Source organism: Scophthalmus maximus, chromosome 7, assembly GCF_022379125.1.
Source record: "Scophthalmus maximus strain ysfricsl-2021 chromosome 7, ASM2237912v1, whole genome shotgun sequence".
NCBI lineage: Eukaryota > Metazoa > Chordata > Actinopteri > Pleuronectiformes > Scophthalmidae > Scophthalmus > Scophthalmus maximus.
In genome coordinates, this window is record NC_061521.1 from 16334893 (window position 1) to 16362023 (window position 27131).

At 42.4% G+C, this 27131-nt stretch overlaps 1 protein-coding gene across 6 annotated transcripts in view; it reads left to right on the forward strand.

The window, feature by feature from the left end:
* pclob (piccolo presynaptic cytomatrix protein b) overlaps nt 1–27131 on the forward strand; it is a 52214-nt gene that overhangs the window by 4438 nt on the left and 20645 nt on the right. For all 6 annotated transcript variants that reach the window (XM_035642680.2, XM_035642681.2, XM_047333296.1 and 3 more), the window contains exons 5-15: nt 96–938; nt 1163–2353; nt 3084–4085; nt 4462–5511; nt 5989–7026; nt 13916–14692; nt 15256–21979; nt 22488–24055; nt 24249–24514; nt 24881–25709; nt 25954–27004. In XM_035642680.2, coding sequence (XP_035498573.2) covers nt 96–938; nt 1163–2353; nt 3084–4085; nt 4462–5511; nt 5989–7026; nt 13916–14692; nt 15256–21979; nt 22488–24055; nt 24249–24514; nt 24881–25709; nt 25954–27004 — 16339 coding nt within the window. The remainder of the gene's footprint in view (nt 1–95; nt 939–1162; nt 2354–3083; nt 4086–4461; nt 5512–5988; nt 7027–13915; nt 14693–15255; nt 21980–22487; nt 24056–24248; nt 24515–24880; nt 25710–25953; nt 27005–27131) is intronic.

Genomic DNA, 27131 nt, shown 5'->3' on the forward strand with positions numbered 1-27131 from the left:
ACTCACTAGTTACATGAACATAAACCATTGGGTAATTATATATGTAAATACCAAATAGTATGTAATGGAACCTTTCTTTTTCAATTAATTTAAAGGTAAAAGAATGGTTGTGTCTCACCTGCCAGATGCAACGGGCTCTTGGAGAAACACAGCCCCTAGGAGCCACTGTAAACTCTCAGATGTTTGCAAATCCTCAAAAGAAAAACATCACCAGCACACCGAAACAAGAAAAGAAAGAGCCATCAGCACCGCAGTCACCTCAAAGAAAACCGTCTATAACAGCACAGCCAGTTACAACTGAGGGTGCCAAGAGGATAGAGAAACAGGCAAGCCCAGTTTGTTCTCAGAAAATGCCAGAGGGGCCCCAGAAAACAGCAGCTATTAACAAGTCACCAGACCATGCAAGACAAACTGAACATAAGCCGAGTAATGCCACAGCAGTGACACAACAAGAATCAGGGGGTTTGTTCGGTTTTGGTAGTGGGAAAACTCAACTCAATGCTACAAAGCCTAAAGAGTCAGTGAGTGGGAAAATGTTTGGCTTTGGTTCTTCAATCTTCAGTTCTGCATCTACTTTAATAACGTCAGCTGTTCAGGACCAGCCCAAGACAACTCCACCGGTTTCTCCAAAGATGTCTCCTGCAAAAGAGTTAAAATCCCCTGCTGCCCAGAAGAAAGGAGATCAGATCAAGTCAGAACAGCCCCAGCAAACCAAGGCACCATCATCGACACAGGTCAAAAGCAAAGTGCCATCAGAGCCTTCAAAGGCTGCAGCAGGCTCCCAAAGCACTGTCAGACCAGGCCAATCTACCTGTCCACTCTGTAAGGTTGAACTCAACATCGGGTCAAAAGATCCGCCTAGCTACAACACCTGTACACGATGCAGGAATACTGTCTGCAACCAGTGTGGATTTAACCCCATGCCAAATGTGTCAGAGGTAAGTGGCATTTACTCAAGATACATGTATCCACAATGTGTGTGTGTGTGTGTGTGTCAGTCTAAAAATTGATGATGTGGCATACTTTCAAATGAAATATAGAAATACACTGTGCACACAGTACAACACACCTTCAGATGTACTGTGCTTACATTTAATTTTATCACAAATTCACACTAAATGTTAAACAGACATTAACTCAAAATAACATGGTTTGCCCACAGATGAAGGAGTGGTTGTGTCTGACCTGCCAAATGCAAAGAGCCCTCCCAGGAACAGAATCAGTAGATTCTGTTCCTAACAAAGTGCCCACACCTGCTGCTACCCAAAAAGTGGCCACTGCTAATCAGAAGACAGATTTAGTTTCCACAAAAAAAGCAGAAGTGGCAGACAGTCCAACACCAGGTGTACCACAGAGAGATGAAACTAAAACCCCATTGCAAAAGGATATCACCCAAACATCAACTACTGCCTCACCAGTCCCAAAAGAGACCCAAGATACTATTTCAGCCCCAACAAAAAAGGATAAAACTGGTTCACCACCTGCACCTCCCACCAAAGTGACGACAGCTGTAGTCTCCGACCTCAATAAACCACTGTCTGCACAAGCTTCTCCTGTCATCACAGATGTTGAAATGTCTGTCCAAAAGATGAGGGATCTAACCCCACCAAGTTCTCCTGCAACTAAACAAGTACCAACAAAGAAAGAGGAGAAACCTGAAATAGTTCACAAATCAGCTGATCAAATATCAAAGTCATCTGATGAAGTACAGCCCCAACAACCCCTGAACAAAGAATCTTACCTTGTTGAAAAATCTCTTGCCAAATCTCCTCAACCAGCAGCACAGCCAACACAACAAGAATCAGTACAGGTCGTCAGCTTTGGTAGTCCTAAATCTCAGCGAGCTGACTCGAAAACCACTGAGACAGTGACTGGGAAGATGCTAGGATTTGGTTCATCTTTTTTCAGCTCAGCATCCACTTTGATAACATCTGCAGTTCAGGAGGAGTCCCGGACAACAGAACAAAGTTCCCGCAAAATGTCTGCCCCAGCGCAAGTCTCTGACAAGATGTCCGCATCTCCCAAGTCCAGCCCCCCAGTTTCTCCAAAGATGACTTCAGCAAAGGAACCTCAACCTCCTGCTGCTCAGAAACAACATCTAGAGAAGGACTCAGACCAGGCTCAGCAGGCCAAGACTCCTAAACCTGGACAGACCCAAGTGAACAAAGGTCCATCAGAGCCTGCCAAACCAGAAGCCTCCCAAGCTTCTGCTAAAATTGGCCAGTCTTGTCCACTTTGTAAAGCAGAACTTAACATGGGCTCCAATGATCTACCTAACTACAGCAACTGCACTGAATGCAAAACCAATGTTTGCAACAAATGTGGATTCAGTCCTATGCTAAATGTAACAGAGGTAAGATAAGTTAAATGCTTAACTTCATGTTGGATTATTTGCATCATTTAGCATTTTGGTGATAAATGTTATGTTTTATTTTTCTACATTGGCTTTTGAATTGCAGTATTGATTTTTGGTTGATATTTTGATGTTGAACTGGTTTTCCTTGTTTTAGTGTCCTTTTGTTATTTTCCCAGTTGCAGAATAGACCTGCCCTTGATTATGAATGGCTGAGCTACTTTCAAAGCCATTGTAAAATGCTCTATAAATACACACCTGTGACCACATAATATCATTATTACTGTGCCAGACAAATTGTTTTAAGATTGATTTACTGGGAGGACTAAGCATGAATGAGTTGGTTGAAAGAGGAAGTGGACAGAGGAGGAAAATAGTAAAGAAAGGAGACAAGCTGAAATTGTTGAGAAAGAAATTTAATAGCTGGAAAAATCTGAGCTGAGAAGATAGACTGATGGAGTTTGTTCAATGTTTCAGACAGGGTGTGCCAAGAGTCTTAATTTTGAAATTGCATGGTGAACTTCCTCAGCTCCACGGTGCCAAGAATTTGTAAAGCAGCCGCCATGCCTTAGAATGCCTTTTTCTGTTTCTGTTCTAAAATCACTGTAAACCACAGCCTCTTGGGCTTATTAATTTAATGAATTGTGAATCAGTAGATTAAAATACTTTTTTGAGAATGTGCTATCAACAAATAAAAAAATGTCACTCATGTTTTGTGTTTGTTTTTTAGGTGAAGGAATGGCTTTGTCTCAACTGCCAGATGCGGAGAGCACTTGGAGCTTCAGAACCTCCAGGCCTTCCCATGATAAAACCCCAACTTTCACCTAGCAAAGAAATCCCTGCCACCCCACAGAAGACTGAAACCCCAATGTCAGCATCTCAGGAAGACACCCCTAAAACACCTCAAAATGAGCTTGTCAATGTTGTCACAACCAAAGAAACTGAATCCCCAAACCTTGGTGGTCCAACAAAGGAAATGACCTCTAAAGCTGCTGCAGCTATCACAAAGACTGGAGAGACACCTAAAGAACAACTTGGTAAACTCCAGCAGCAGTCTGCAAAAGCTGTGACTTCTACTGCTAAGTCTACTCCTCCCCAAGATCCAGGGTCTGGAAAGCCATCCCCACAACAGCCTCCAAAAGCTGGGACCTCTCCTGCCAAATCTGCACCCCCACCAGCTCAGCCTGCAAAACAGGAGTCAGGAGGTTTCTTTGGCTTTGGTGGTCCTAAAACACAGCCTACTGCCGCAAAGCCTGCTGAGTCAGTGACAGGAAAAATGTTTGGTTTTGGGTCATCTTTCTTAAGCTCTGCATCCACTTTAATAACCTCAGCTGTCCAGGATGAACCTAAAACTACACCACCGACTCCACGTAGGATGTCCACAACAGCCCATGTCTCTCCCAAAACTACCCCGCCAGCCTCCCCTAAAACATTACCTGCAAAAGACACCAAGCCACCTCCTGTCCAGAAAAATGATGAAAAGAAACCAGAGAAACCACTACAGGACAAGATTCCTACAACAATACAAGTCAAAGTGGATAAAGCTCCAGTGCCAACCAAGGCACCAGCAGACACCCAAGGAGCTCCAAAATCAGATAAGTTCATCTGTCCACTCTGTAAGGTTGAACTCAACAAGGACTCCAAAGATCCTCCCAACTACAACACTTGCACAGAATGCAAGATGACAGCCTGCAACCAATGTGGATTTAATCCAATGCCAAACGTGACAGAGGTAAATCACTGCTCCCACAATGGCCTTGGCCTTAATTTGATGTACCATTTGTTTTGAAAAGGAAGTAAAGAAAGCAATCAACCATCTGTTGATTACTTGTAGTGGCAATTCAGGTTTTTATATGATTTGAAAGAGGAAGGTTTAAATTGATTGCATGCAAAGTATTTGCCATTAAAAAATGTACTTCTTGTAGTCATAAACACCAGAACCACAACACAAAATGTTTTCTTTAAAGTAGGTATTAACATATGTTACATAAGGATACACTCAAAACTCACAGTGTGAAAACTCAATAATTTTGACTTGTAAAATATTTGCTACTCTATCAAAACACTGTCATTGCTTGTTTTATAAATCTGATTGCATTTATTTTCAGGTAAATGAATGGCTCTGTCTAAACTGCCAGGTACAAAGAGCCCTAGGAGCATCTCAACCTGCTGGACCTCCTGTAGTGAAACCACAGCCCTCCCCAAGCAAGGTTTTTTCACCTCCTTGCTCAGAACAGAAGGATATGCCAACATTGATCCAGAAGGAGAAATCTACAGAATCTACAGCCATCAAAAAAGAGGTCACTCAAGCAACTCCAGACAAAAAAGAAACACCAAAAACTGAGGCCAAACTGCAAACTGCAGTTCAAACAACCGCCACATCACGGCAAGCTTCTATGCAAGAGACAAAGGTAGTTTCATTTATTGAACAAAGACAGGGGCAGTATTTAGCTGATCAGCAGCAGCCTGTTGGAAAGTCACAAATACAACTTTCTCAAATTACAAAGGCAGAAGTAAAGACAGGTCTTGCAAAGCAAGAAACTATGAAACCACGACAACCCACAAAATCTGTGACTGCTCCTGCCAAATCTGTACCCCCACCAGCTCAGACTGCAAAACAGGAGTCAGGAGGTTTCTTTGGTTTTGGTGGACCTAAAACGCAGCCAACCGCAGCAAAGCCTGCTGAGTCAGTGACAGGAAAAATGTTTGGTTTTGGGTCATCTTTCTTAAACTCTGCATCTACTTTAATAACCTCAGCTGTCCAGGATGAACCTAAAACTACACCACCGACTCCACGTAAGATGTCCACAACAGCCCATGTCTCTCCAAAAATTACCCCGCCAGCCTCCCCTAAAACATTACCTGCAAAAGACACCAAGCAACTAGCTGTCCAGAAAACTGATGAGAAGGAACCAGAAAAACAACTACAGGACAAGACTCCTACAACAATACAAGTCAAAGTGGATAAAACTCCAGTGCCACCCAAGGTACCAGCAGACAGGCAAGGAGCTCCAAAATCAGATAAGTTCATCTGTCCACTCTGTAAAGTCGAACTCAACAAGGGCTCCAATGATCCTCCCAACTACAACACTTGCACAGAATGCAAGATGACAGCCTGCAACCAATGTGGATTTAATCCAATGCCAAACGTGACAGAGGTAAATCACTGCTCCCACAACGGCCTTGGCCTTAATTTGATGTACCATTTGTTTTGAAAAGGAAGTAAAGAAAGCATCCATGTGTTTATTGCTATAAATAAGCATACTATATATGTTGCTTATTGTGGTAATTCAGGTTTTGATGTGATAATTTGCTATTGTTTAATGTTGATTGATATTATTTAATGCCATTTAATTAAAAAAAAGACTTGGCCACTACAAAAAATAACTTCATGACATACATTACATTGGTTTACAGAACTCAAAGTTTATACACCAAGTTTATCAAGTCCTTTTTATCTGTAATCATAAAGAACAGAACAACAACGAAACATATGTTTTATTTGCAATAGATATAAACAGTTGTTACATAAGGATACACTCAAAACTGCAAGTGTGAAATCTCAATAACTTTGACTGTCTATCAAAACAATTTGTGGTTGTTTGTTTTATATATTTGATTTTATTTCTTTTCAGGTAAAGGAGTGGCTCTGTCTGAACTGCCAGGTACAAAAAGCCCTAGGAGCATCTGAACCCACTGGACCTCCTTTAGGGAAACCACAGCCCTCCCCAAGCAAGGTTTTTACACCTCCTTGCTCTGAAAAGAAGGATATGCCAACATTGACCCAGAAGCAGAAATCTACAGAATCTACAGCCATCAAAAAAGAAGTCACTCAAGGAACTCCGGACAAAACAGAAACACCAAAAACTGAGGCCGCACTACAAACTGCAGTTCAAACAAAAGACACATCACGGCAAGGTTCTATTCAAGAGACAAAGTTAGTTTTGGTTACTGAACAAAGACAGGGGCAGGATTTAGCTAAGCAGCAGCAGCCTGTTGGAAAGGCACAGGTACAGCTCTCTCAAATTACAAAGGCAGAGGTAAAGACAGGTCTTGCAAAGCAAGAAGCTGTGAAACCACAACAGCCCACAAAATCTGTGACCCCTCCTAGCAAATCTGCTCCCCCGCCAGCTCCTCCTGCAAAACAGGAGTCAGGAGGTTTCTTTGGCTTTAGTGGTCCTAAGACAGAACCTGCTGCAAAGTCTGCTGAGAAGTCAGTCACTGGGAAGATGTTTGGCTTTGGTTCTTCTATTTTCAGCTCTGCATCTACATTGATGAACTCAGCTGTTCAAGAGGAACCTAAAACTACACCACCTACTCCGCGTAAGATGTCCACTACAGCCAATGTTGTTTCTAAAACTACACCACCAGTTTCTCCAAAGATGCTGCCTGCAAAGGAGACCAAACCACCTGCTGCCCAAAAATCAGAGCCACTTCAACAGGCCAAGGCTGCCCCACAAGCACAGGCAAAAGTAGAGAAGGCTCCACCACAGCTTGCAAAATCCACAGAAGTGACCCAAGTTACTCCCAAAGCAGATCTGTCTACCTGTCCACTCTGTAAGGTCAAACTCAACATAGGATCCAACAATACCCCCAATTACAACACCTGCACGGAATGCAAGAACACTGTGTGCAATCTTTGTGGATTTAACCCCATGCCTCACACAGCAGCGGTAAGTGCAATAAATATGTGCAAGTGACAGTTTGATATGCCTAATGTTATACATGTTTCAACACCACTTATAGATTAAGTATAAAACATTTACATCTTATTTTCTTGGCAGAGAATATTAATTATAACTGTGGTGGAAAACCAGATGATGGTGCCACAGCAGAAAAAAATAGGAGAGCTTGCTTTAAATGGTTTTCCGTCTGTGACTTTGAACAGGGGTTAGTGTGCTTTTAATTAATGTAATCTATTTGAATAACCGACTTACTTTGAGAGATCTAATTTATGAAAAAATACTATAATGTAGGCTGTGTGGTGGCTGACTGCTGTGGCTATCTATCCACTCAAGTGGCCAGAGCTGTTACATAACAGCTCGTGAGAGGAGTGCTCTAGCAGACCAGCAGCAGTGAAGATGTATTTAAATGATTGAGGGTTGTGCAACAGCATTAGTGGAATGCGATCTGCTGCCATTGCAGACCAGGGACCAGGGAAGCTCTAGTACCCACGAGGGATCTGAGATGGCAAAGCCCTTTGATATGCCAATAATTAGAAGTGAAATGGATTACGTCCAACACAAAACGGTGGAGTGCATTTGAGCAGCGGACATTTCCTTTCAAGCCATCTGCTAATTCACAGATCAGTGGCTCCAGGTAATTAAGCATTGCAGTAATACACATGCATATCTGGTTTGTGAGAAATCCACACATCCAAGTCATTGTTAAATGCAGTGCTGTGTGTCCTTGCCCTTTTACGATCCTATATGTCAGGTGCACTAATACTTCCATCCCCCATTTTGCCTGAACAGCTCACTTTTGCCTGTAGGGTTGGCTTTCTGACAAACAGTATTAACAGTAACTCTGCTATATATACACACACTGGTAATAGTGTATCCTTTTACAATATGAAAGGGACTTGTAAGGTTTGAAAGAAGAGGAGGCCACTGTAGGGAAAGTGAGTGCTAGCAGCAGTTCTGTCCATTTTTTCCTTTTGCCAGTTCTGCTTCAGCTGATGCCATCAAAAGCCTGGGAGTGACTTTTGTCTGATAAGTAGGACACACGTGTTGTGAGGTTGGCCAGAAAAAGCTTTGTGTGTGACTGCCCAGACAGTATGAATGATATTGCCTCAATATCATTTTGTTGTTTGTTTTGTTTTTCTGGTATATTGTTCTTTTATTTATATGTCCCTATATTCTCCAATGTAGCTTAATTCATTGTAAGCTTTATTGTAAGGAGACATTGAACCAACCAATCAAAGGAAAAAATACAACTGACAAACATTTTGCAAAGTTTCCACAAGGGACTGATTCATGACAAAATGTCTGATTCACAAACCATGCAGAGAGTATCCTTAATCTGCAACATCATACTTTTTAAATCTTTCGGTCAGCCATAATGTTTTCATGTCCTTTACACACACTAGGTCTATGTGCATGAAGTTTTCTGCTGCAGGTCAGGCAACAACAAACTGTTGACCCATTACAAGGGGGATGCACCCCCTGGTACACTTAGTGATAGTGAGGAGAGATGAGTCTGACAGTGCTAAAACTTGCAGAAAAAAAAAAAAAGAAAACTTTCTCATCAAAATGATCAGCCCATAGTGAACAATTGAGTAATTGCTGTATTTATATATTTCCAATGCCCTCAGTTCTTATTCAGCACTGATAATTATATACTGTATCCGCCAAGCTGTACTGACCTCCCTGTATACGATAGAATGATCCATGTTGCTACTTAATTCACACAATGATTTTCTGTCAGAGGAGAAGGAACAGGACCTCCCCTAAGAGGTTAAGCTTTGTCAATGTACCTCCCAGTGTCTTCCATATTTTAACAGCTTTGCTTTCCCTTAATGCCACACTCTCTTAGCCCTTCTTTTTCCCCAATCTTTGCCCATTGCACCCTGTCATCAAATTAAAGTTTGATGATGCACCATTTGTAAGATTGGAAAAAAGCAAGGGGTGTTTTTCCTTGTCTCTAGAACGAAGCACTCTGCTTATTACAAATTAGTAGGTCAACATTCTCTATTATCAGAGGGCTTGATTTATGAAGAGTTCTGCTCTGTGGGGGCTGCTGAAAGCCAAGCAGATTAGCCAGCTACTGTTTGTGCCAAAAGCATCTGCCAGAAAATCAATGAGAAACTTACTAGCTCCAGTTTTAACAGCAGGAATGCACAGAAGAGAAACTGAGAAATAGTGATGTATCCCACAGCCCACAGGCCATCGATTCAGTGCAGTTATCATAAATGTAAACTACAGGACCAGTTGGATGCCCAGTGACTGGTGTATGATAAGAACATTCATAGTTCTGAACAAATAATTCAAGTAAAATTACAGAAGTGACAGGCCCTTTACTGATAAGAATGCATTATGTTTGTACAACCACACACCTGTCATACCACAAGGTATTAAGATTTGTTCCCCTTTCCAATTATCCATAATCCATAATACAATATCCATAATGCATGGTGGGATGTAACAAATGTGTATATGGCAGATAAATACTAATATACAAATTTGTGTAATTTCAATAAATAAAACAGTGAAAAACAATATTCAGGCATCAAAAAGGCATTTGAATGAAATCTCTGCCTTATGTGGGTTCTTTTCCTGCATACATGTTGCCTAGATTAAAGAATGTATTTTGCTGTGAACAAAGTGAACAGGGCACTTTTTTTATAAAGCTTAGCAGATGTAGCATGCCTGTGTGTCAAGACCATAATTTTACTGACTGCTGTCATTGTGAAGGTCTAGTAATCCAGCTCACAGGCTAATCGTGGGGAGCAGCCTCTCTCACAGCTCTCTGCTTAGGATTCCTGCTCTTTACTCATAAAACAGATTTAATTAGACAAAAGGATGATGGCAACTTTCCAAGCCCTGTGGCTCTGGCGCATGGCTCGAGGACTGTGTGGCAGCAAGGGAGTGACTAAAACTGAAAGAGAATGTGATGGGAGTGGGTCTTTTTGATGACTGATTTTTTCCCTCTCTGGCTTGGTTTAGAATTTACAAAGTGGATGGCATCAACAGACATATAATCTAAATGTGCAGCCCTTCATTTGCATACTATTATAATCTCTCTGTCCATCTGTTCCTCATTTGGGGTTGAAAAGGTCACTTATCCCACTGAGACTAGGACCTGTGTAATACCAGCCACTGGAGAGGTGTGAGGGGCATGGCCATATTTAGCTTGCATGAGAGGAAGAATAAAATAGACCAGAATAAAAAATCAGGAGTTCACAGTTACAGCTCAGCCATCTGTGAACACATTTTTTCAGTCTTTACTAATATTTCCTTAAAATTTTTGAGGGAAGTAGAATTAGAGTGAGGAATAATAAGGGTTAAGGAATGGCACACTATGTACATATTGTTAAGCCCAATGAAGCAAATTGAGATTTGTGAATATGGGGTGTTTTTCAATTGTAAATGGATCAAATAGATTTAAATTTTTATTTATTTATTTTTTATTTCCAGTGTATCATATTATGGCTATGCTCGCTCAGGACTTCTTCAATGAAAAAAAAAAACATTTTTTACAACTTGATTCATATTCATTTTAGTTATAAAAATAGCATAGCTGCATATGAGCTGCCTCTGATAAGGCCATTGTGCTGGGTATATCAGATGATTACAAAGGTAGGAAGAGCTGAAGTATGTTATTACAAATTTATCATGTGATTACCATTCATCAATGGTCTTGGAAGTGACATGATTTTGCAGATGAGCATATGTATGTGACTGGAGCATATTTCTTGTTGGCTGTGATAATATCATACAAGCGTGTCAGAGGAGGAGAAAGAAGTGGAGGGATATGATGGACTTTAATCAATCAGGAATATTTAAGACAGATTATTGATTTGATAATCAACTGCATTTAATCAACCCTGTTTATATTCAGAACTCTATTCTGTATAGTCAGTCTCTTAATTTTTTTTAACAAGTAAAATACAATTACTCACTTTAAAGATGTAGCTTTTGTTTAAACCTATGTTAGATTATTAAATTCAAAGGTAAACATCAGTTGTGGTGAGCTTGCATCAGACCACCTGACACTGAAATATAAATGGTTAATTTGTTATTCAGCATGATTATGCTTTGTTTGTTACTGTTGTAAACAAATAGGATTTTCATATTCCTGACTGAACCACCAACTGAACATAAGCTTCTCAGTATCAGTCAAACTGGATGCATCCATTTTCTCCCAAGTCAAGCAATGTTTTTGCATTAAATCTATAAATATGTTCTTATTAGCTGTAACTATGTTTGCCATAAATATTCTCCAATCAGTGAAAGCATTTGAATGCAAAGCAGTGAACAGTTTTCTCGCAGAGTTGCTGCTGCCCAGTTTTCAGGGTAGGAGTAGGATTGCAGTAGATTTAGGCCAACACACTTTTATTTCTAAATATATAATATCTGTGAAGCAACTGGGCAACCAGAAGTTTTAGTCAGCAATAATAATGTGTAGTAGGACAAAAAAGTGATAAATTAAGTGAATATATGTACATTTGTCCTCCTGTTTAGGAGTATGATCACAACAGGTATTAGTTGTGTGCTATTTTAGGCTTGTTTATGGGAACACAGATGCAATGTCCAGCACAGCTCGACTAGCTAAGCTAGTGTATGACAGAGGGCAGATTACATCACTTACTAAAGCTCAACTCAGCACATGAGCCCATGAGCTATGATTCATTAACGTCACTGCATCCTAAACCAGTGCCAATCTCCAAGTCAACGTGTGTGTTTCGGGAGACATCCAGATACCCCTCTTGTATATAAAGTGCTAATACAACCTTAGTGTGAATGTGTGGCCATTCTGGTTCCAAAATCACAATGTATTAAATGTGTATTAGCTGTGGTACCGAGTCTCAATCTCATCAATTAAAACTTAATGGTGTTTGACAAACAGGATATGAAAGTGATGTAATCTCCTCCTCTGCCCTGTGTATCAGACCTGCTCTCCCTGGCTCTGCAGAGGCAGGCGGATTGCTGTGATTTGGTCTGCTAGGCTGCTATAGATGCTACTGCTTCATCTGTTGACAGCTTATGCCTTTCCTCTCATCCTTAGCTGTCCACTAATGGAGCTTAGATGTGATAAGACATATGCCTTTTAAGGACTACATTTTTAAAGTAAGAGTATAGCCTTTAAAATGTGATTAGCCCTTGTGCAAGGTAAGCATTTTTATTGCTATCTTACAGGTGTTGCGAGTTCTACTGCAATAGCACAATGATATTATGGACCACAAGCGTCTACTGAAAATGTTATTCATGATAATATTCCTATGTAAATGCTATGGTTGCTCTAATTGTTCAGCAATGACAGTGTGTGATGAATGCCTGAATTTACGTATATTAGTTTGAGTAGTGTAACTTGGTATAAGGGCTTTATACCATATTTACATCTAAAATAAGTCACAGTTATCTTAAGAAATTTGAAATGTGAAAACTATGCAACTCATGACAATACCTCAGTTGCATCTATGGCACTATGTACAGTAGTTACTGTGTTTTTCATGAATATTTCACCTCCACGTCATTTCAATAGTTAAGTTAGAGTCATAGACCTAAATGTGGCCTTACATGTATGGAGTGAATAATAGGAATATTAATACAAAAACTATACACAAATAGATAAAGGTTTCCAATGATTGTCTTGAATGTTTGTTTGTGTATGTAGTATTTGTAAAACCTAGAGTAAACTCTGTTGGTATTTTGCATACTTAAATCAGCACTATCTGAATAAGTTTTGCGTGTTTTTAGCAAACTCTCCCTGACAAAGTGGTTTAGTCTAAGTGTCCTTGAGCAAAACATTGCACCCCTAATTGCTCCTCTTGTTGTGTCATCAGTGTGTGAATTTGTATAATGCATGGATGAGACATAGTTGTAAAGTGCTTTGAGTGGTCAAAAAGCGCTATGCAAATTCAGACAATCTATGTCATTGCAGCTTTGACTGAGGCTTTACCAACGTGACAATCTTCTATTATACTTAAGTGCTATTTCTCTTTGAAAGCTGAGCTTCAGTCATTCAGCTACCTCATGTTGTTGTGTCCATAAATCAAAATAAAGAGGCAAAAACAACAGGTTCAAAGTAGAGTTTATTTTATTTTTGTAGTCTAGCATACACTAATGTAATGTTTTGAACTGCGCAAACTCAATTTTGCACTGGAGATAATACAATCTATTGGTTTCATGTACTGTATTTAAATTAAGAATCTGTGAAAAGTAGAAGCTAAGCTGGTAGCCAAGCAGTTGATGAGAATGAGTGAAGCAGCTAATGATAATCAGCTGATGTAAGCATGACTTTGCTCTGCAATGGTAATGTATTGCTTCAGTTTTCTTGCAGAACCCATAAAGTACATAGATACAGAGATTATTAACCTGATGACTAATGGTTTTTACAATAGCTTAATCATTGATCAGTAAGATAAGACGGGTTCACTCAAGTCAAGCATTCCACAATAAGTCTTGTTATTCTTCCTGCTTCATGAAATACAGACAAAATGCTGGTTTAGCATCAACAGAATAGAAATTAAAGTAGTCAGTTGTATATGTGATTTAATACAGGTCAGAAAAAGTGAATTGGACCTGTAGACAGTGCTGGACTGGTAATCTGGCATACCTGGTGGGCCGATGTCTTTCACACTTTTTTTATGAAATAATTTGAAAATGCTGATACCCAGCACAGCTTTTTCTTTTAACAATTACTTGTACCATTACTAGGAATAGTACAGTAGGTAGGCATTTTTAAGGGGACCACAAGGATGGTGTACTGGTGGGTGGCCACCTGGGCCAAAAAATGCCAGGGCCGATTTTTGGTCCCAGTCCAACCCTGCCTTTAGATGGTTATATGTTAATCTTGTTATGGAGTGTTTGCTAATCGTTTGGTGTGTTTGTTTGATTACAGAAGGAATGGCTGTGTCTGAACTGCCAGACTCAAAGGGCTTTGCTGGGATTGGGGGGTTCGGGAAAAACACCCCAGCATTTGCCTATATCTGCAAAGCCAGAGACCCAGGCCACACCTGCAACCACAAAGGCAGAGCCCAAACCTGCCCCTACAAAGAATGAGCCTACACCTACAGCCACGAAATTGCAGGCCGTTCCTGGCCCCGTCAAGGTAGAAACTGTTCCAACCCCAAAGATGGAACCTACATCTGTCAAGATGGAAACCATGCCTACAGGAGATTTCAATCAAATCCAGCATGGGACCACAATCATACACACAACAGAAAAGATTTCACCTGCTACAAAAGTTCCAGTATCCACTCACCAAAAGATAAAAGAGTCTGAGACTGATCTTCCAAAAATTAAAATTGAAGCAGGAATAGCTGCAGCTTCCTCTCCCCCAGTGGCAGAGGCTACAGTTGAATCCACCTCCCCTATTGCTGCAGAGGATAATCTGGCTGTAGTGGTTCCAGGGACTGAAACAAAGCCAACAGCTACCTCTGCTCCAGAGAGGGTTATTAGGGAAGAACAGTCTCATGAAAATATCAAACTGATAGAACCAACAAAATCTTTATATCAAATTGAGGTGGAACCAAAGACACAAGAAACACAGTTGGTATTGGAAGCAGAACCAGTGATCGAAGCGTACAGCAAGAAAGTGGATAATAAGTTGGTTGAAATCATTATTGACGGCACTCCAGAGACACAACCAGTATCTACAAAGAGCATCATCATAAAAGTAAGAATAGGTCCTCTTTATGAAAATGATTATTGTTAAAATCTATATTGTGTAATAAGTATATGCATACTCATGGAGAGTTATTATGTTGCCTGCTAATGATTAAAATGTGATTCATGATTAAATGTGTGTCTTCTCTTTAAAACATTTAGGCCTCTAATACATAGCTGTGTTAAAATTAATGTTTTTGCAGTCTGATGATGTTTAGTCTATGTTATGTTTTCTCTAAGAGTATGGAAACCTGCTATATGCTTTACCTTGTTACCTTGCCCTTCATTTTCACCTTGTGATTTCCTTAATGTGGTAACAGCAAAGCTAGTGATGTTGTGGAAAGATGCATCTCAATTATAGACACTGAGGTTTCAATGACACCAGTTAACTACAAACATTGTGGTTATATGCTAACCACCATCGATTATTTTAAATTGATAAGACATGCCTAAATGACATGCTAATTAAAAGTAAAAATTTGGTTAAATATGTGGCAGTGTTTGTCCAAGAAATTCTTGTTATTTCATAGTGAAAATTAATTCATTGTTGCTGTTTTTTTGTTTATTTTTTAGGACAAGGATGAGACAAAAACAGAGCTAATAAAGGAAAGAAATGTGTCTCCACCTAGTGGACAGGATTTCCCTGCAACAGCTACAAAGCCTAAATCTAAAGAAGAGGAGCATGATGAAGATCAACCCCAGATTTTACCTATATTAGCGGAATTAAAAGATGGGCAGGGGGTTAGTGATACAAGCAGAAATGATGTATATACAGAGCCATCCATGCCAGTAAATGATGAATTTAAAGCTGAGAGAAGGAGCCTAAGTTTCCCAGTAAAGAATGAGAGTAGTGAGAGTGAGCTTACACAATCACCCTCACCTAAGATCCAAAGGAGGAAGCTAAAGGTGACAAATGTTTCGTCCAGTAGTGAGGACATCAAAACAGAGGACACTGACTCCTCTGTTGAAGATGAAGAGTTCATCCGCAAGCAGATAATGGGTATGGGTGATGAAGAAGAAATGTCTCTTTCAGAAGATGAGAAAGAAACTACTTTAGCCAATGAGGGACTAGTCAGGGATGCTAAACTTGATAATGCTTCGGTGACAGCCAAATCAATGTCAAGAAAAAGTAGCATAGATAAAGAAGACAGTCCTGCAAGGGAAATTGCCCTACCCAAAACTGACACTACAACTGCTCAAGATGTTCCTGAAACATTGTCCAGCCCAACTTTCAGGAAAGACATTCCAGCCTTGAGACAGAGACAAAGCACTGATGAGGAAGTAGAGAGCATCACAGAATCCCTGTCAAAGGGATCATCTAGTGTTCAGGCATCTAGCTTTACACCAGGATCTTCACCTACATCAGCCTCATCACTTGAGGAGGACAGTGATAGCAGCCCCAGTCACAGGAAAGTCAGTGGGGACAAGCGGCATCGCAAAGGTAAGCATAGGCAACCAACCCAGCCTCTCCCAACAATTGAAGACTCTTCTGAAGAAGAGAAGTCTGGGAAAGACAAAGATGAACTCAGGGCCCATCGTCAACCACTGTCTCCAACTGAAAATGTTTCCTCTACAGAAGACCTGAGACAGGTCACTATGGTGGGTGAAACCAACAGAACAACTAGCTCTGATTACTATGCCAGTATAGAATCAGAAGCAGAGGCTAGACAAGCTGTACAGAGAGGACGTAAGCCCTCACCAACATCGATACCATACAATCCCAGTGATCCATTTAAAGAGAGTGATACTGTGACAAAATCATTGAAGAGTGCTGAAGAAGCATATGATGAAATTATTCAGAAGACAAAAGCGATTCTAGGGGAGAGTCCTCCTGATATTGAGCCACTCTATGGAGGAATGGCAATTGAGGACTATCTTTACGAATCCTTAGTAGAGCAGCCTGATATAAACATCTGTGAATCTCAAGAGGAAGAACCCAAACAGAATGAAGGCTTTGAATCTCTCCAAAAACTTCGGTCACCAGAAGAGGTTTATGAGGAAATGATGCAGAAAAAGAGAGAACTGATGATGATAGAGCAAGAGTTTCAGCAGGCTCAGACTGCAATGGAATATCCTTCCCCAGGGGCTTCAGTCACTGAGCCGCCAACAGTTGCTGAGACTTGTGTGGTAACCATACCCACGGAAGATACATTCCTCACTTTGCAAATTGATATATCCCCTGCAAGCCCTGAAACTTCCAGTGAGGTACCAGTGAAGAAAAAGAAACGGCCAGCTCCACCACGCCCTTCGGAACCCCCTAAGCGCTCTGAGGGGACTGTAGTTCCCAGTACTCCTAGTGTATCTATAGGTTTTGTTAGGCCTATGCTTCCTCAAGATCCTTCACTCAGAAAAGCATTGTTCCCCATACCAGACCTAAAGATTACCCAGTGTTCATCTGGAGAGGAAGAGGATGACAGTCTTGCAGATGAGTATGGTATCGGTATTTCCTCTGACATTACCCCAAGTGATGACTCTGAGACTAAAGAAGACCCATCCATAAGTCCACCTTTGTCTGAAACCACTGTGATTGAGCCTATCTGTGTGGTCTGTGAAATTCCAGAGCCAAAACCTATTCCAACTCCAATATCAGCCCCAGAACTCACCACTACACCTTCCCCTGTATCACTAGAGTCACCTCCAACATCTCCAGCCACTCCAGATTCTAGTTTGGTTTCTAATGCTACATCTTCATCCCCAGTCCAGGCTCAAACACCTCTTTCATCAGATTCAACTCCACTGTCTACACCAACACCTCCACCTTCATTTGTTACCCAATCACCTCCAGAGGTCCCACCACCATTGCCTGCCACAATTGCAGCTGTAGCGTGTAGTGGGGGCTCATTCTCTCGTCCAACTCCAGCCACAATAATAGTAACAATACCAGATGTGGTTTCTGATCCACCCAAAGCTCAGACAAATGCAGTAGTTCTAGTTGAGCCTTCTACAACTGTTTTCCCAACTCAAGCCCTAATGGAGATATCTACTGTTGTGGTTCAAATGCCAGACTTAGTTTCATCTCCATCTCAGGTGCCTATGGAGGCACCAGCTGTTGTACAGGCTTCAACACCAAGTCCAGCACCTGCTGTTGTCTCAGCTCAACCCACAACTCTTGTTACAGCTACACCTGCTGCAGTCTCTACTCCAGCTCCAGCTCATGTTGTTCCTACTTCTGTCACTCTGGCCTCATGCTCTGGGCCAGTCATAGTCCAGATGCCTGACCTGGTTTCAACTACATCGCCAATCTCTGCACAAACCCCAATACCAGTTTCAGCACTTGTAACAACCCCTCCTCAAGCCAAAGTGGTACATTCAGTCCCTGTACAACCAGCTGCACCATCGGTGAGCCCAGTGGTAGCCTCAACTCCAGCTCAAACAGTCCACCTGCCTGGACCTGCTCCTGCATCAACTACTATCATCAAAAAGAAGGTCCCACCCCCTCCTCCACCTCGGTCTACTTCAGTGTCATTACCTGAGCCTAACACTGATTTGCCATTTGTAAAGAGTGTTCAGCATGACACCCCAGCTATGACTACTACCATAGCTATGGGAACCAGAGTAGTTGGACAGCCAATGCAGTCTGTAGCTGTGGATATAAAACCAAGAATGGAAGAGATACAACCAGATAGTGTGGCTGTATCTCATATAGTGACCCCAAATAGACAAGGTCATGTAGTCATTATAGTCCCAAGTGGGGAAAACATAAATCTGCTTGGACGAACCCCACAAGATATAATTAGCACAGGGTCAATAGCGTCCACTGCTTCTTTGCCAAAAAGTACTCATATAGCCACAGACCTTGTCTCAAATATACTCGCTGAAGATAAAGCTTCATCATCTACTAAGGTGTCAAGAGTGCCACTAGCTTTAACTCCACCACTTCCACCTAAACCTATGGCAGGGACAAAAGCTGTAGACACAGTAGAAATACCTGTTGCGGAAACACCTTCGACTGTATTACCCCAGCGAACTATTTATCCAAAGCCACCAATTTCCACTCCTGTAACGATTGCCACAGCAACAGGAGTGACTGTTACTATAACTGGCCCTAGTCAAACTGCCAAGCCCCCACCACCCATACCACCTAAGCCTATATCAATTCCAGCTGGACTGGTTTTCAGCCACAAGCCAGGAGAGAGTGTCAAGCCACCTCCTCCCCTTGTAGCACCTAAAGCTGCAACACTGCCCAGGACCAAAGAACCTCCAAATGTTCTGTCACTTAGCCTAACACGACCTGTGGAATCAAAGTTTGGTGCAACATCTCCCAAGTCACCTTTGTCTCCCAGACATGCCAAATGTTTGCAAACCTATGTGGTGATAACCCTTCCATCTGAGCCTGGGTCACCAACAGAGTGTATAACTGTCCAGGCACCTGTGAGACGAGGATCCATCCCAGCTCCAAAAGTGTCAGGGGTACAGACCACACCTTCAGAGCAGAAAACACCCACTGAGGCATTCTCAGCACAGGCTACAGTGAGAAGAGCTTCTGTCCCCACTGTAAGGCACCCACCTCCAATACCCATACCTCCAACTGTGGCAGTAGAGCAAGTCACACCCTCTGAGGGAGTTGCTTCTAAAGTCCAAACCAGGAGAGACCCTGTGCCTTCTGTAGTGCAACTACCACCATCTGTTGCGGATGTCATCACAGTGTCATCAGGTCGGGACACAATTATTCAGGCACACAGTGTACCTCTTCCAATTAAGAAACCATATGTGCAACAACAATCAATTACCAAGCCACTGCTACCACCTGAAAAAATATCTGAGGTCATCATAATGCCCCCAGAGCCAAAGGTTCTTATCCAACCCCTAGCAGCCCAAGCCACAGCAAGAGCACAGTCTATACCATGTGTTGTTCAGCATCCAATTACAGCCCCAGTGGTCATGGCTGCACCACTAGAGAATTCAAATGAAGCCCCAGTTCCTCAGGCCCCAATACCATCTGTACCTGTGCAGCAACATACACTCAGAGAAGTTGTTGTTGTACCACTGCAGCCTGTGGTACCTTCAAATGCCGTATTTGTCCAAGATAGACGAGCTGCAGCCCCCTCAACTGTTTTTCATCCACAAGTTGCAACTCAAATAGAAATGCTACAGAAAGAGCAGGATATGCCTAGTGATGTCACTCAAGGAATTATAAGATTGATAACTGGAGTAAGTCAAATTCCTGTTCATGATCAATTTGCAGTAGTTGGAGCAGTGACAGACCAAAAATTCCCAGCAGATACTCCCACCATTGCTAAACTCCCATCAGTATTGCAAACCTTTCAGTCCTTAGAAATTATGCCTATAGTAACAGATCAGCTATCTATGCAGCAACCCCAACTTGTGGCAGAGATGGTTCCTACAATGTTTGAATTACCTACTGAGGTTATCACAAGTGATGCTTTTGGTAGAATACCAACAACAGTACCACAAACCCAACCTGAAGTAACACAATCACCTCTTGTGATGGAAGTCCGACAAATGGCAATGGAGCCAGACGTACCCCATGTAACTTTTATGCCACAGGTCTATGGACCAATTACATCCTCAGACATTTCACATTCAACCCAACCACTGGAGCTCATAGCATTGCAGCATGAACATGAGACACCCACGGACGTTGATGTAAGCAGAGCTTCAATACCCTCATCAGTGCCAGTTGGAGTTTTTACAACAGAGGAAACCACAAGTAGGAGGAGGACATCTATATCGTCCATAGTACAGCCAGTATACACAACAAATGAGATATTTTCCCATCCTGTAGAATATGATATGCCCACACAAGTGGTTACAACTGAGGCCTTTGCTGCCACCAGGAGAGAATCAATAACCATGCAGAAACCATTACCATTGGCACAGGTAATAAACATGCCAGCTGAAAAGGATATTCCCATTGATGGATATGGTGTTGAGATCCCCTATAGGAGTGAATCTATTCCTTCAACAGAACAACGGCCACAGGTGTTGACTTATTCATCGGAATATGATCAGCCTCTGGAGATAATAACCACTGAGGCATACACCAGGAAAACCCCAATGCGCAATGCACTGGATATTTCACAGGATGTGTCTGTGGCTCCAGTCACCATCACTAAAATTCAGCAAGAGTCTATTGAGAGCCAAGAGATTCGGGGACCAGAAAAGGTGGTCTCAAGTATGAGTCACATGTATTCTTCTTCAATTTCCACCTCAGGTCAACCACCCGAAAGGCTACCCAGCATAGTCACACAGGTGGTCACCACAGAGGTCCAGAGGACCACTGTTTCTGTTGTCCACGAAAGAATTCCACAGGTCCCTACACCTAATGTAGCAATCACTATACAACCAGACGTAGCTAAGGTCCAACCTCTGCCAAAACAAAATGGGAAGATAATATATCCTGGTGAAGTAATTGATTTACGTACTATGAAGGTTGGCATAAGGATGACTGAACTAGGCATGGACCTGTCACAACCCGAGTCATGTCGACAGTCTTTTTCAAGTGACTCTAGTGGGCGTCAAATGACAGCTGTGCAGCCTGAGATAGTAAATCTTAGTCCAGATATATCACCTGCAACCACGTTGTCTGTTGTCACTGACAGCATCACAATAGTCACATGCACAGCCACCATTGCCTCATATAACAACACTCCAGCGGAGAAACCTCTTGATTTGCAGGGCCCTGTTACTTCATTACCTCTGCCTCTCACCACATGCAAACCATTTGAACCACTAGCACAGATTGTATACAGACCTGTAAACTCTCAGCCATTGTTCAATGCTGTACCATCTACAGCTCAGGACATTCCCATTAATCTTTCCTTTGGAGCACTTGTCTCCACAGAAGTCAAACAGCCAATGACTTTGGCCCCAGCCAGTGTTAACAACGGAGGTGCTGCACTTTCTCTAGAAGCCACAGGGGCAATGGATCTGTCAAACTACAGACCAGTGAGAGCTATGGTAGCTTTGTCTGGCACAAGCCCGGGAGTGGTGACCACTGTTGTAGAGGACGAGGGAACTCCAGTTGACCTTACAGCTAGTAGGAGGAGTGTATGCTGTGATGTCATCTACAAGCTACCATTTACAGGAAGCTGCAGAACACAGCCCCCGGTTATAACCCAGCCTGACAACCGCTTCGGCTACAGAGATGACCACTACCAATATGATAATGCTGGAATTTATGGTATCAAAGGCATGAATGGTATAAAAGCATCAATGTCTGAGACCAACCTGACAGACGCAGGACTTTTCTCCTATGATCTCAAGAATGACTATGACTATCTAAGTGGATCTTCAGATGGTGCTGTCGACCTCACTGCTGCCCAGCTATCTCCTGGTGAGTATTGCGGTATTTCTGCAGGTTTGCAGGTTTTTACTGTCATGCTGTTTGCATTTGGGGATTGTATTTGATTAATTTAATAGATTTAAAACTTTTATGTATGGAGTGTCTCTACTCTTTTACTTAACCTATATTGTTACAGTTCAAGATTTTACTTAGTTAAAATGGGTGTGGCTGCTTACCATTTAAATTCAAGTTTTCCTTATGTTTGATTTGCTTTGCCATTTGATATGCATGTTTCCATTGAATATTAACAGCTGCTTGTTTTCTTTTTTTTTCTTTTGTCTTGATACAGATGCATGTGTGTGCCTGCGTGTGCTCCCTCAATATTTTGGTTTTGCATCTTGCTAGCCAAAATGACTACAGATATGCATGTATAATGGGAGTCTTTAAAAATCCAAGCTGCATGACCCCCAACTGACATAAAGTACAATATTTGTTGTCTGTTATTGCAATGTATCTCATTAAGTAAAATATATATATATCTCTGGACTTACTATGGCAGGTAATGCTCTAGACTACAATAACAAAGCTACTGGAATCTACCATGGGACGACTACAGCTCCATACTCCCAGGTCCTTGCAGCTGGGTTCGGTGTGAATAGTGTTCTAAGAATCTCAGATGGAATAGTTTACTCCTCTGTTGCTGCCCCAGTTCCATCCACATATGCAATTACAACTCAACCAGGCTCCGTCTTTAGCACAACCTTAACACCTACATCAACCGTCCAAAACCAGTCATTGCCACATCCATATGGCTTCATTCCCACTACAGAACTTGGACAGATAATTCCTTTTGACACACGGCTACCTAAGGAGCTTCTACCCACTGCTTTAGCTGACATTATAACAGGCTATCCGGATATGTACTCAGACACCACTCTGGAAGCAATTGCTGCCTCTCTGGATGCCTTGGCTTCTTCCCCAATATTCCCTGGCTTAGACAACACCAAGATGGCCCAGTATCAGATGGAGAGGGAGTTTCTAGAGCTAGAGAAACTCAAGCAGCTATGTCTTGCTGAGGAGCTGGAGTGGGAGAGGCAGGAGATCCAGCGCTACCGTGAACAAGAGCAGCTTATGGTTCAAAGGGAGCTTGAGGAACTTCAGGCTCTGAAACAGCAGCTTCTCTTGCAGCAAGAGGAAGAACACCATGCCCACGTGGTTGCCCAGCAGGAGACCTATGCCCAACAGAAAGAGCAACTGCAGCAAATCCAACAACTACAACTACAACTCCAACGCCAGCTTGATGAGCACTATTGCACTACTGATACCACAGGAAACCTCCTTGATGCTAAATATGCAGGAGTAGGGGATAGTGGCCAGTACTGGCCTGTCAAAGATGAGTCTACAACTCCATTGTTTGGAACACATTTAAAGGAAAGCCAGGAACAACATGTTTTTTTAAATAAACTACAAGCTGATCAGGACACAGGTAAAAAAATTATTGACAGTGGAGTGCAGACCGATGATGAAGACTCAGCAGAAAAGCAGCCTGTAGGAAGGAGAAAGAAGAACAAGAGGAATATTGATAGCTCAGCTCAGACTGATGATGAAGACCAAGATGAATGGGATGCCCCTACGAAAGCTCGACGACGCTCTCGAAAACATAGCAGTGATGGGAAACATGGCTCTAAGGTTTCTAGCATTGCTATCCAGACAGTGGCAGAGATATCTGTCCAGACTGACCATTCTGGAACTATCAAACGACCTAATGTCCAGATGGACACTAAGGTGGAAATCATCAAACATATCTCAGCTCCAGAGAACTCTCACAGAGGTGGCAGTCTGAGCTGTCAGACAGACTCGGATAGAAGGCACACACCTATTGAAGTGGGCTACAGCACACACCTAACAGCAGATGTCCCTTCTAAGTCTAAAGTCTTCTATACTGCAGTCCCCCCCCTTTCCCAAGAAAAGTCCTACGGAGGGCAGAGGATGCTAACTGCTGACCCAACCAGATTTTCTTCTGGCCCTAGGATATTGAAGACTGGTCATAAGTCTCTATCTGATCCTATATCTCTTAGTCCTACCATGGATGCCAGGATGAGTGGATACAATGCAGACAGCTATTCTGTAAGTCATAGCTAAATATAAACTGCCCCATCATTATTGATTACTGTACTGATTGATTAAAAACAATGAAAATGCTTTTAATACAAAAAATAAAGCAAATTATTTAGTGGAATGCTGTTTAAATTAATTATAAAGTGTTATAATGATAATTATTATATGATTGGCAGATTAATTTATTTGTTTAAATTTTTAGGGCCGAGGCTCTCCCTCTAGCACAGGAAAGAAGGTAAAACGGACACTACCAGACCCCCCTCCTGAGGATGATTCTCTGACTGGACGGTCAGGGTACAGCACCAATTCTGCACGTCGCCGTCTTGCACGCAGTACAACAATGGCTCGGGCAAAGATCCTGCAGGACATTGACAAGGAGCTTGATCTGGTAGAAAGAGAATCTTCTAAACTTCGCAAGAAACAGGCTGAGCTAGATGAAGAGGAAAAAGAGATTGATGCCAAGCTTCGGTAAGATGCTACAGATTTCACAACAACAAGGTTTATGCCTTTGTCCAGACGCTGTAACATGAATTTTTTAAGAAATAATGTTAGTAATAAATATGCCATTACTTGATTAAAACCAATACAATTGCATTCGTCCCTCTCCTGCAATCATCATTCCTAATTCATCTGCATGATTCCCCTCTTACCTTGATAGCTTATGGGCTAAAAGGCTTCCTTGACATCACACAGTGAGACCTCTTCACACTCACACATAGTAAAAGGTACTAGAGTGTGAGAAAGCAGAACATTATTTGTCTCTTTGGTCGTAATGTTGATAGAATGGTTAGTGGTCAAATTGTAAAAAAAGATATATACCTTGTTTCCCATCAGGTACCTGGAGATGGGTATCAACAGACGTAAGGAGGCCTTACTGAAAGAAAGAGAGAAAAGAGAGAGGGCCTATCTCCAGGGGGTGGCAGAAGAAAGAGATTACATGTCAGACAGTGAGGTTAGCAACATCCGAGAGACTAGGGATGTTGGACTGGAGAGACCACGGACGGCTCCCCAATCAGAGTTTGACCAATTCATCCCCCCACAGACAGAAGCTGATTCCCAGTACAACACACTAACTAGTCCCTACTCTCACTATGCCCAGTATGTTCCCCAGACCCAAACAACCAGTCACTATACCCAACAGAACCTATATGAACAGCAGTCCCTTTACCACCAACAGGTGTCTCCTTACCCCACTCTATCCCTCTCCCATGCCCAGGCTCAGCCTAGTAGCTACCAACATGCTCTGCTTTTGCAGCAGGGAAAGCAGCGACAAACAACCTTGTCTGATTTAGAGCCTAAAATCACCACTAACTATGAAGTTATACGCAACCAGCCTCTGCTTATTGTACCAACCTCCACAGAAAGTGGCTATGGAGTGGCTCACCTCGGGGGCAAGTATGGCAACTTGGACTTGAGGCTAGGGATAGAGGAGAGGAGCATGGCCTCTAGTCCCATGTCAAGTATTTCTGCTGATTCTTTCTATGCCGACATTGACCACCACAATGCCAGGAACTACGTACTGATAGAGGACATAGGGGAGCTCACCAAGGCTTCAACCGGACTGAGCACCACCGGCTTGGGTTCTGGATTCAACCTGGCTGATAAGGAGTTGTCCAAGGCAGACAGACTACTCAGAGCAGCGGAAGTTAGGCGGACAGCAGAGGTAAATACTGCACTGTTACATCAACCTCAATTTCGACCTTCTTCATCACTTCATGTATACGTATATATATGTATATGTTTGTTTGTTTTTTAAGATTCCGTTTAATATGTCACTGAACTTAAAACATGACATACATACTGAAAAACAATTCCAAACAAATGTAGATACAATGCCTGTTCACTTTTGAATGTCATTGATTGGTTCTTCTGGAGGTATAAGCAAAACATTTTTTTTTTCCTTTCAGGTGGCAGATTTTTTAGGCTCATCTCGTCTTCATGGTTATAGTAAAGGAGAAGATGACACTATGGAGGAGCCTTATGAGCTAAAATTACTGAAGCAGCAGATCAAGCAAGAGTTCAGGCGAGGAACTGAGGGGCTAGAACACTTAACAGGTTTGGGCCTACCACAGTATCTCCCAAATGACAGCAGTTTCCGCCACTTTCCTAAAGGAGAGAAATATAGCATTGGCAGGCTCACCCTTGAAAAACAGGCTGCAAAGCAACTCCCAGCAGCTGTGCTTTATCAGAAACAGATGAAGAACAAAAAGGCCCTAATAGACCCAAAAGCAATCTCTAAATTCTCCCCAATTCAGGAGAGTAGGGACCTGGAGCCTGACTTTGGCAGCTACATGGGATCTAGGGCCTCATCTGTGACCAATCTGGCTGCTAGGGCTAGGTTGCTTCAGGATGAGATTACATTTGGGCTAAGAAAGAACTTGTCCGAGCAGCAAAAATACTTGGGCTCCTCCCTGGGGGGCAACCTAGCTGGTTCTCTTAATCTTGGGCAGTCCCTTGGATTAGGATCCACTATCAGGGCCACTGTCCAGGATGATGGCACCTACCCAAGTGGTACTCGTTCCCGACCTTCATCTCGCCCCTCCTCCCGTCCCTCTTCTGTCTATGGCTTGGATCTATCTATAAAACGGGACCTATCCAGCTCCTCACTTAGACTTAAAACAGAGGGAGAGGTCCTGGATGCAGCATTTGCCCCTGGGGTTGCCAGAGCAAAGCCAACTAGTTTACCTATCAGCCAAAGCCGGGGCCGTATCCCCATTGTGGCTCAGAACTCTGAGGAAGAGAGCCCTCTGAGCCCAGTGGGGCAGCCTATGGGTATGGCTAGAGCCTCGGCTGGACCTCTCCCTCCCATCTCTGCTGACTCCAGGGACCAATTTGGGTCTAGCCATTCCCTGCCAGAGGTACAGCAACATATGAGGGAGGAATCTCGGACACGTGGCTATGATCGAGACATTGCATTCATCATGGATGACTTGCAAGGTGCCATGTCTGACAGTGAAGGTAAATGGAGCCTCAGACTGTTGCAGCAACTTGACTGCGTGGACCTGCTTGTCATGCATGCTAATGCTTATTGGTATTAATGACTGTGTGCATAATCTGGCTCTTTCTCAATTATCAGTGCTACATT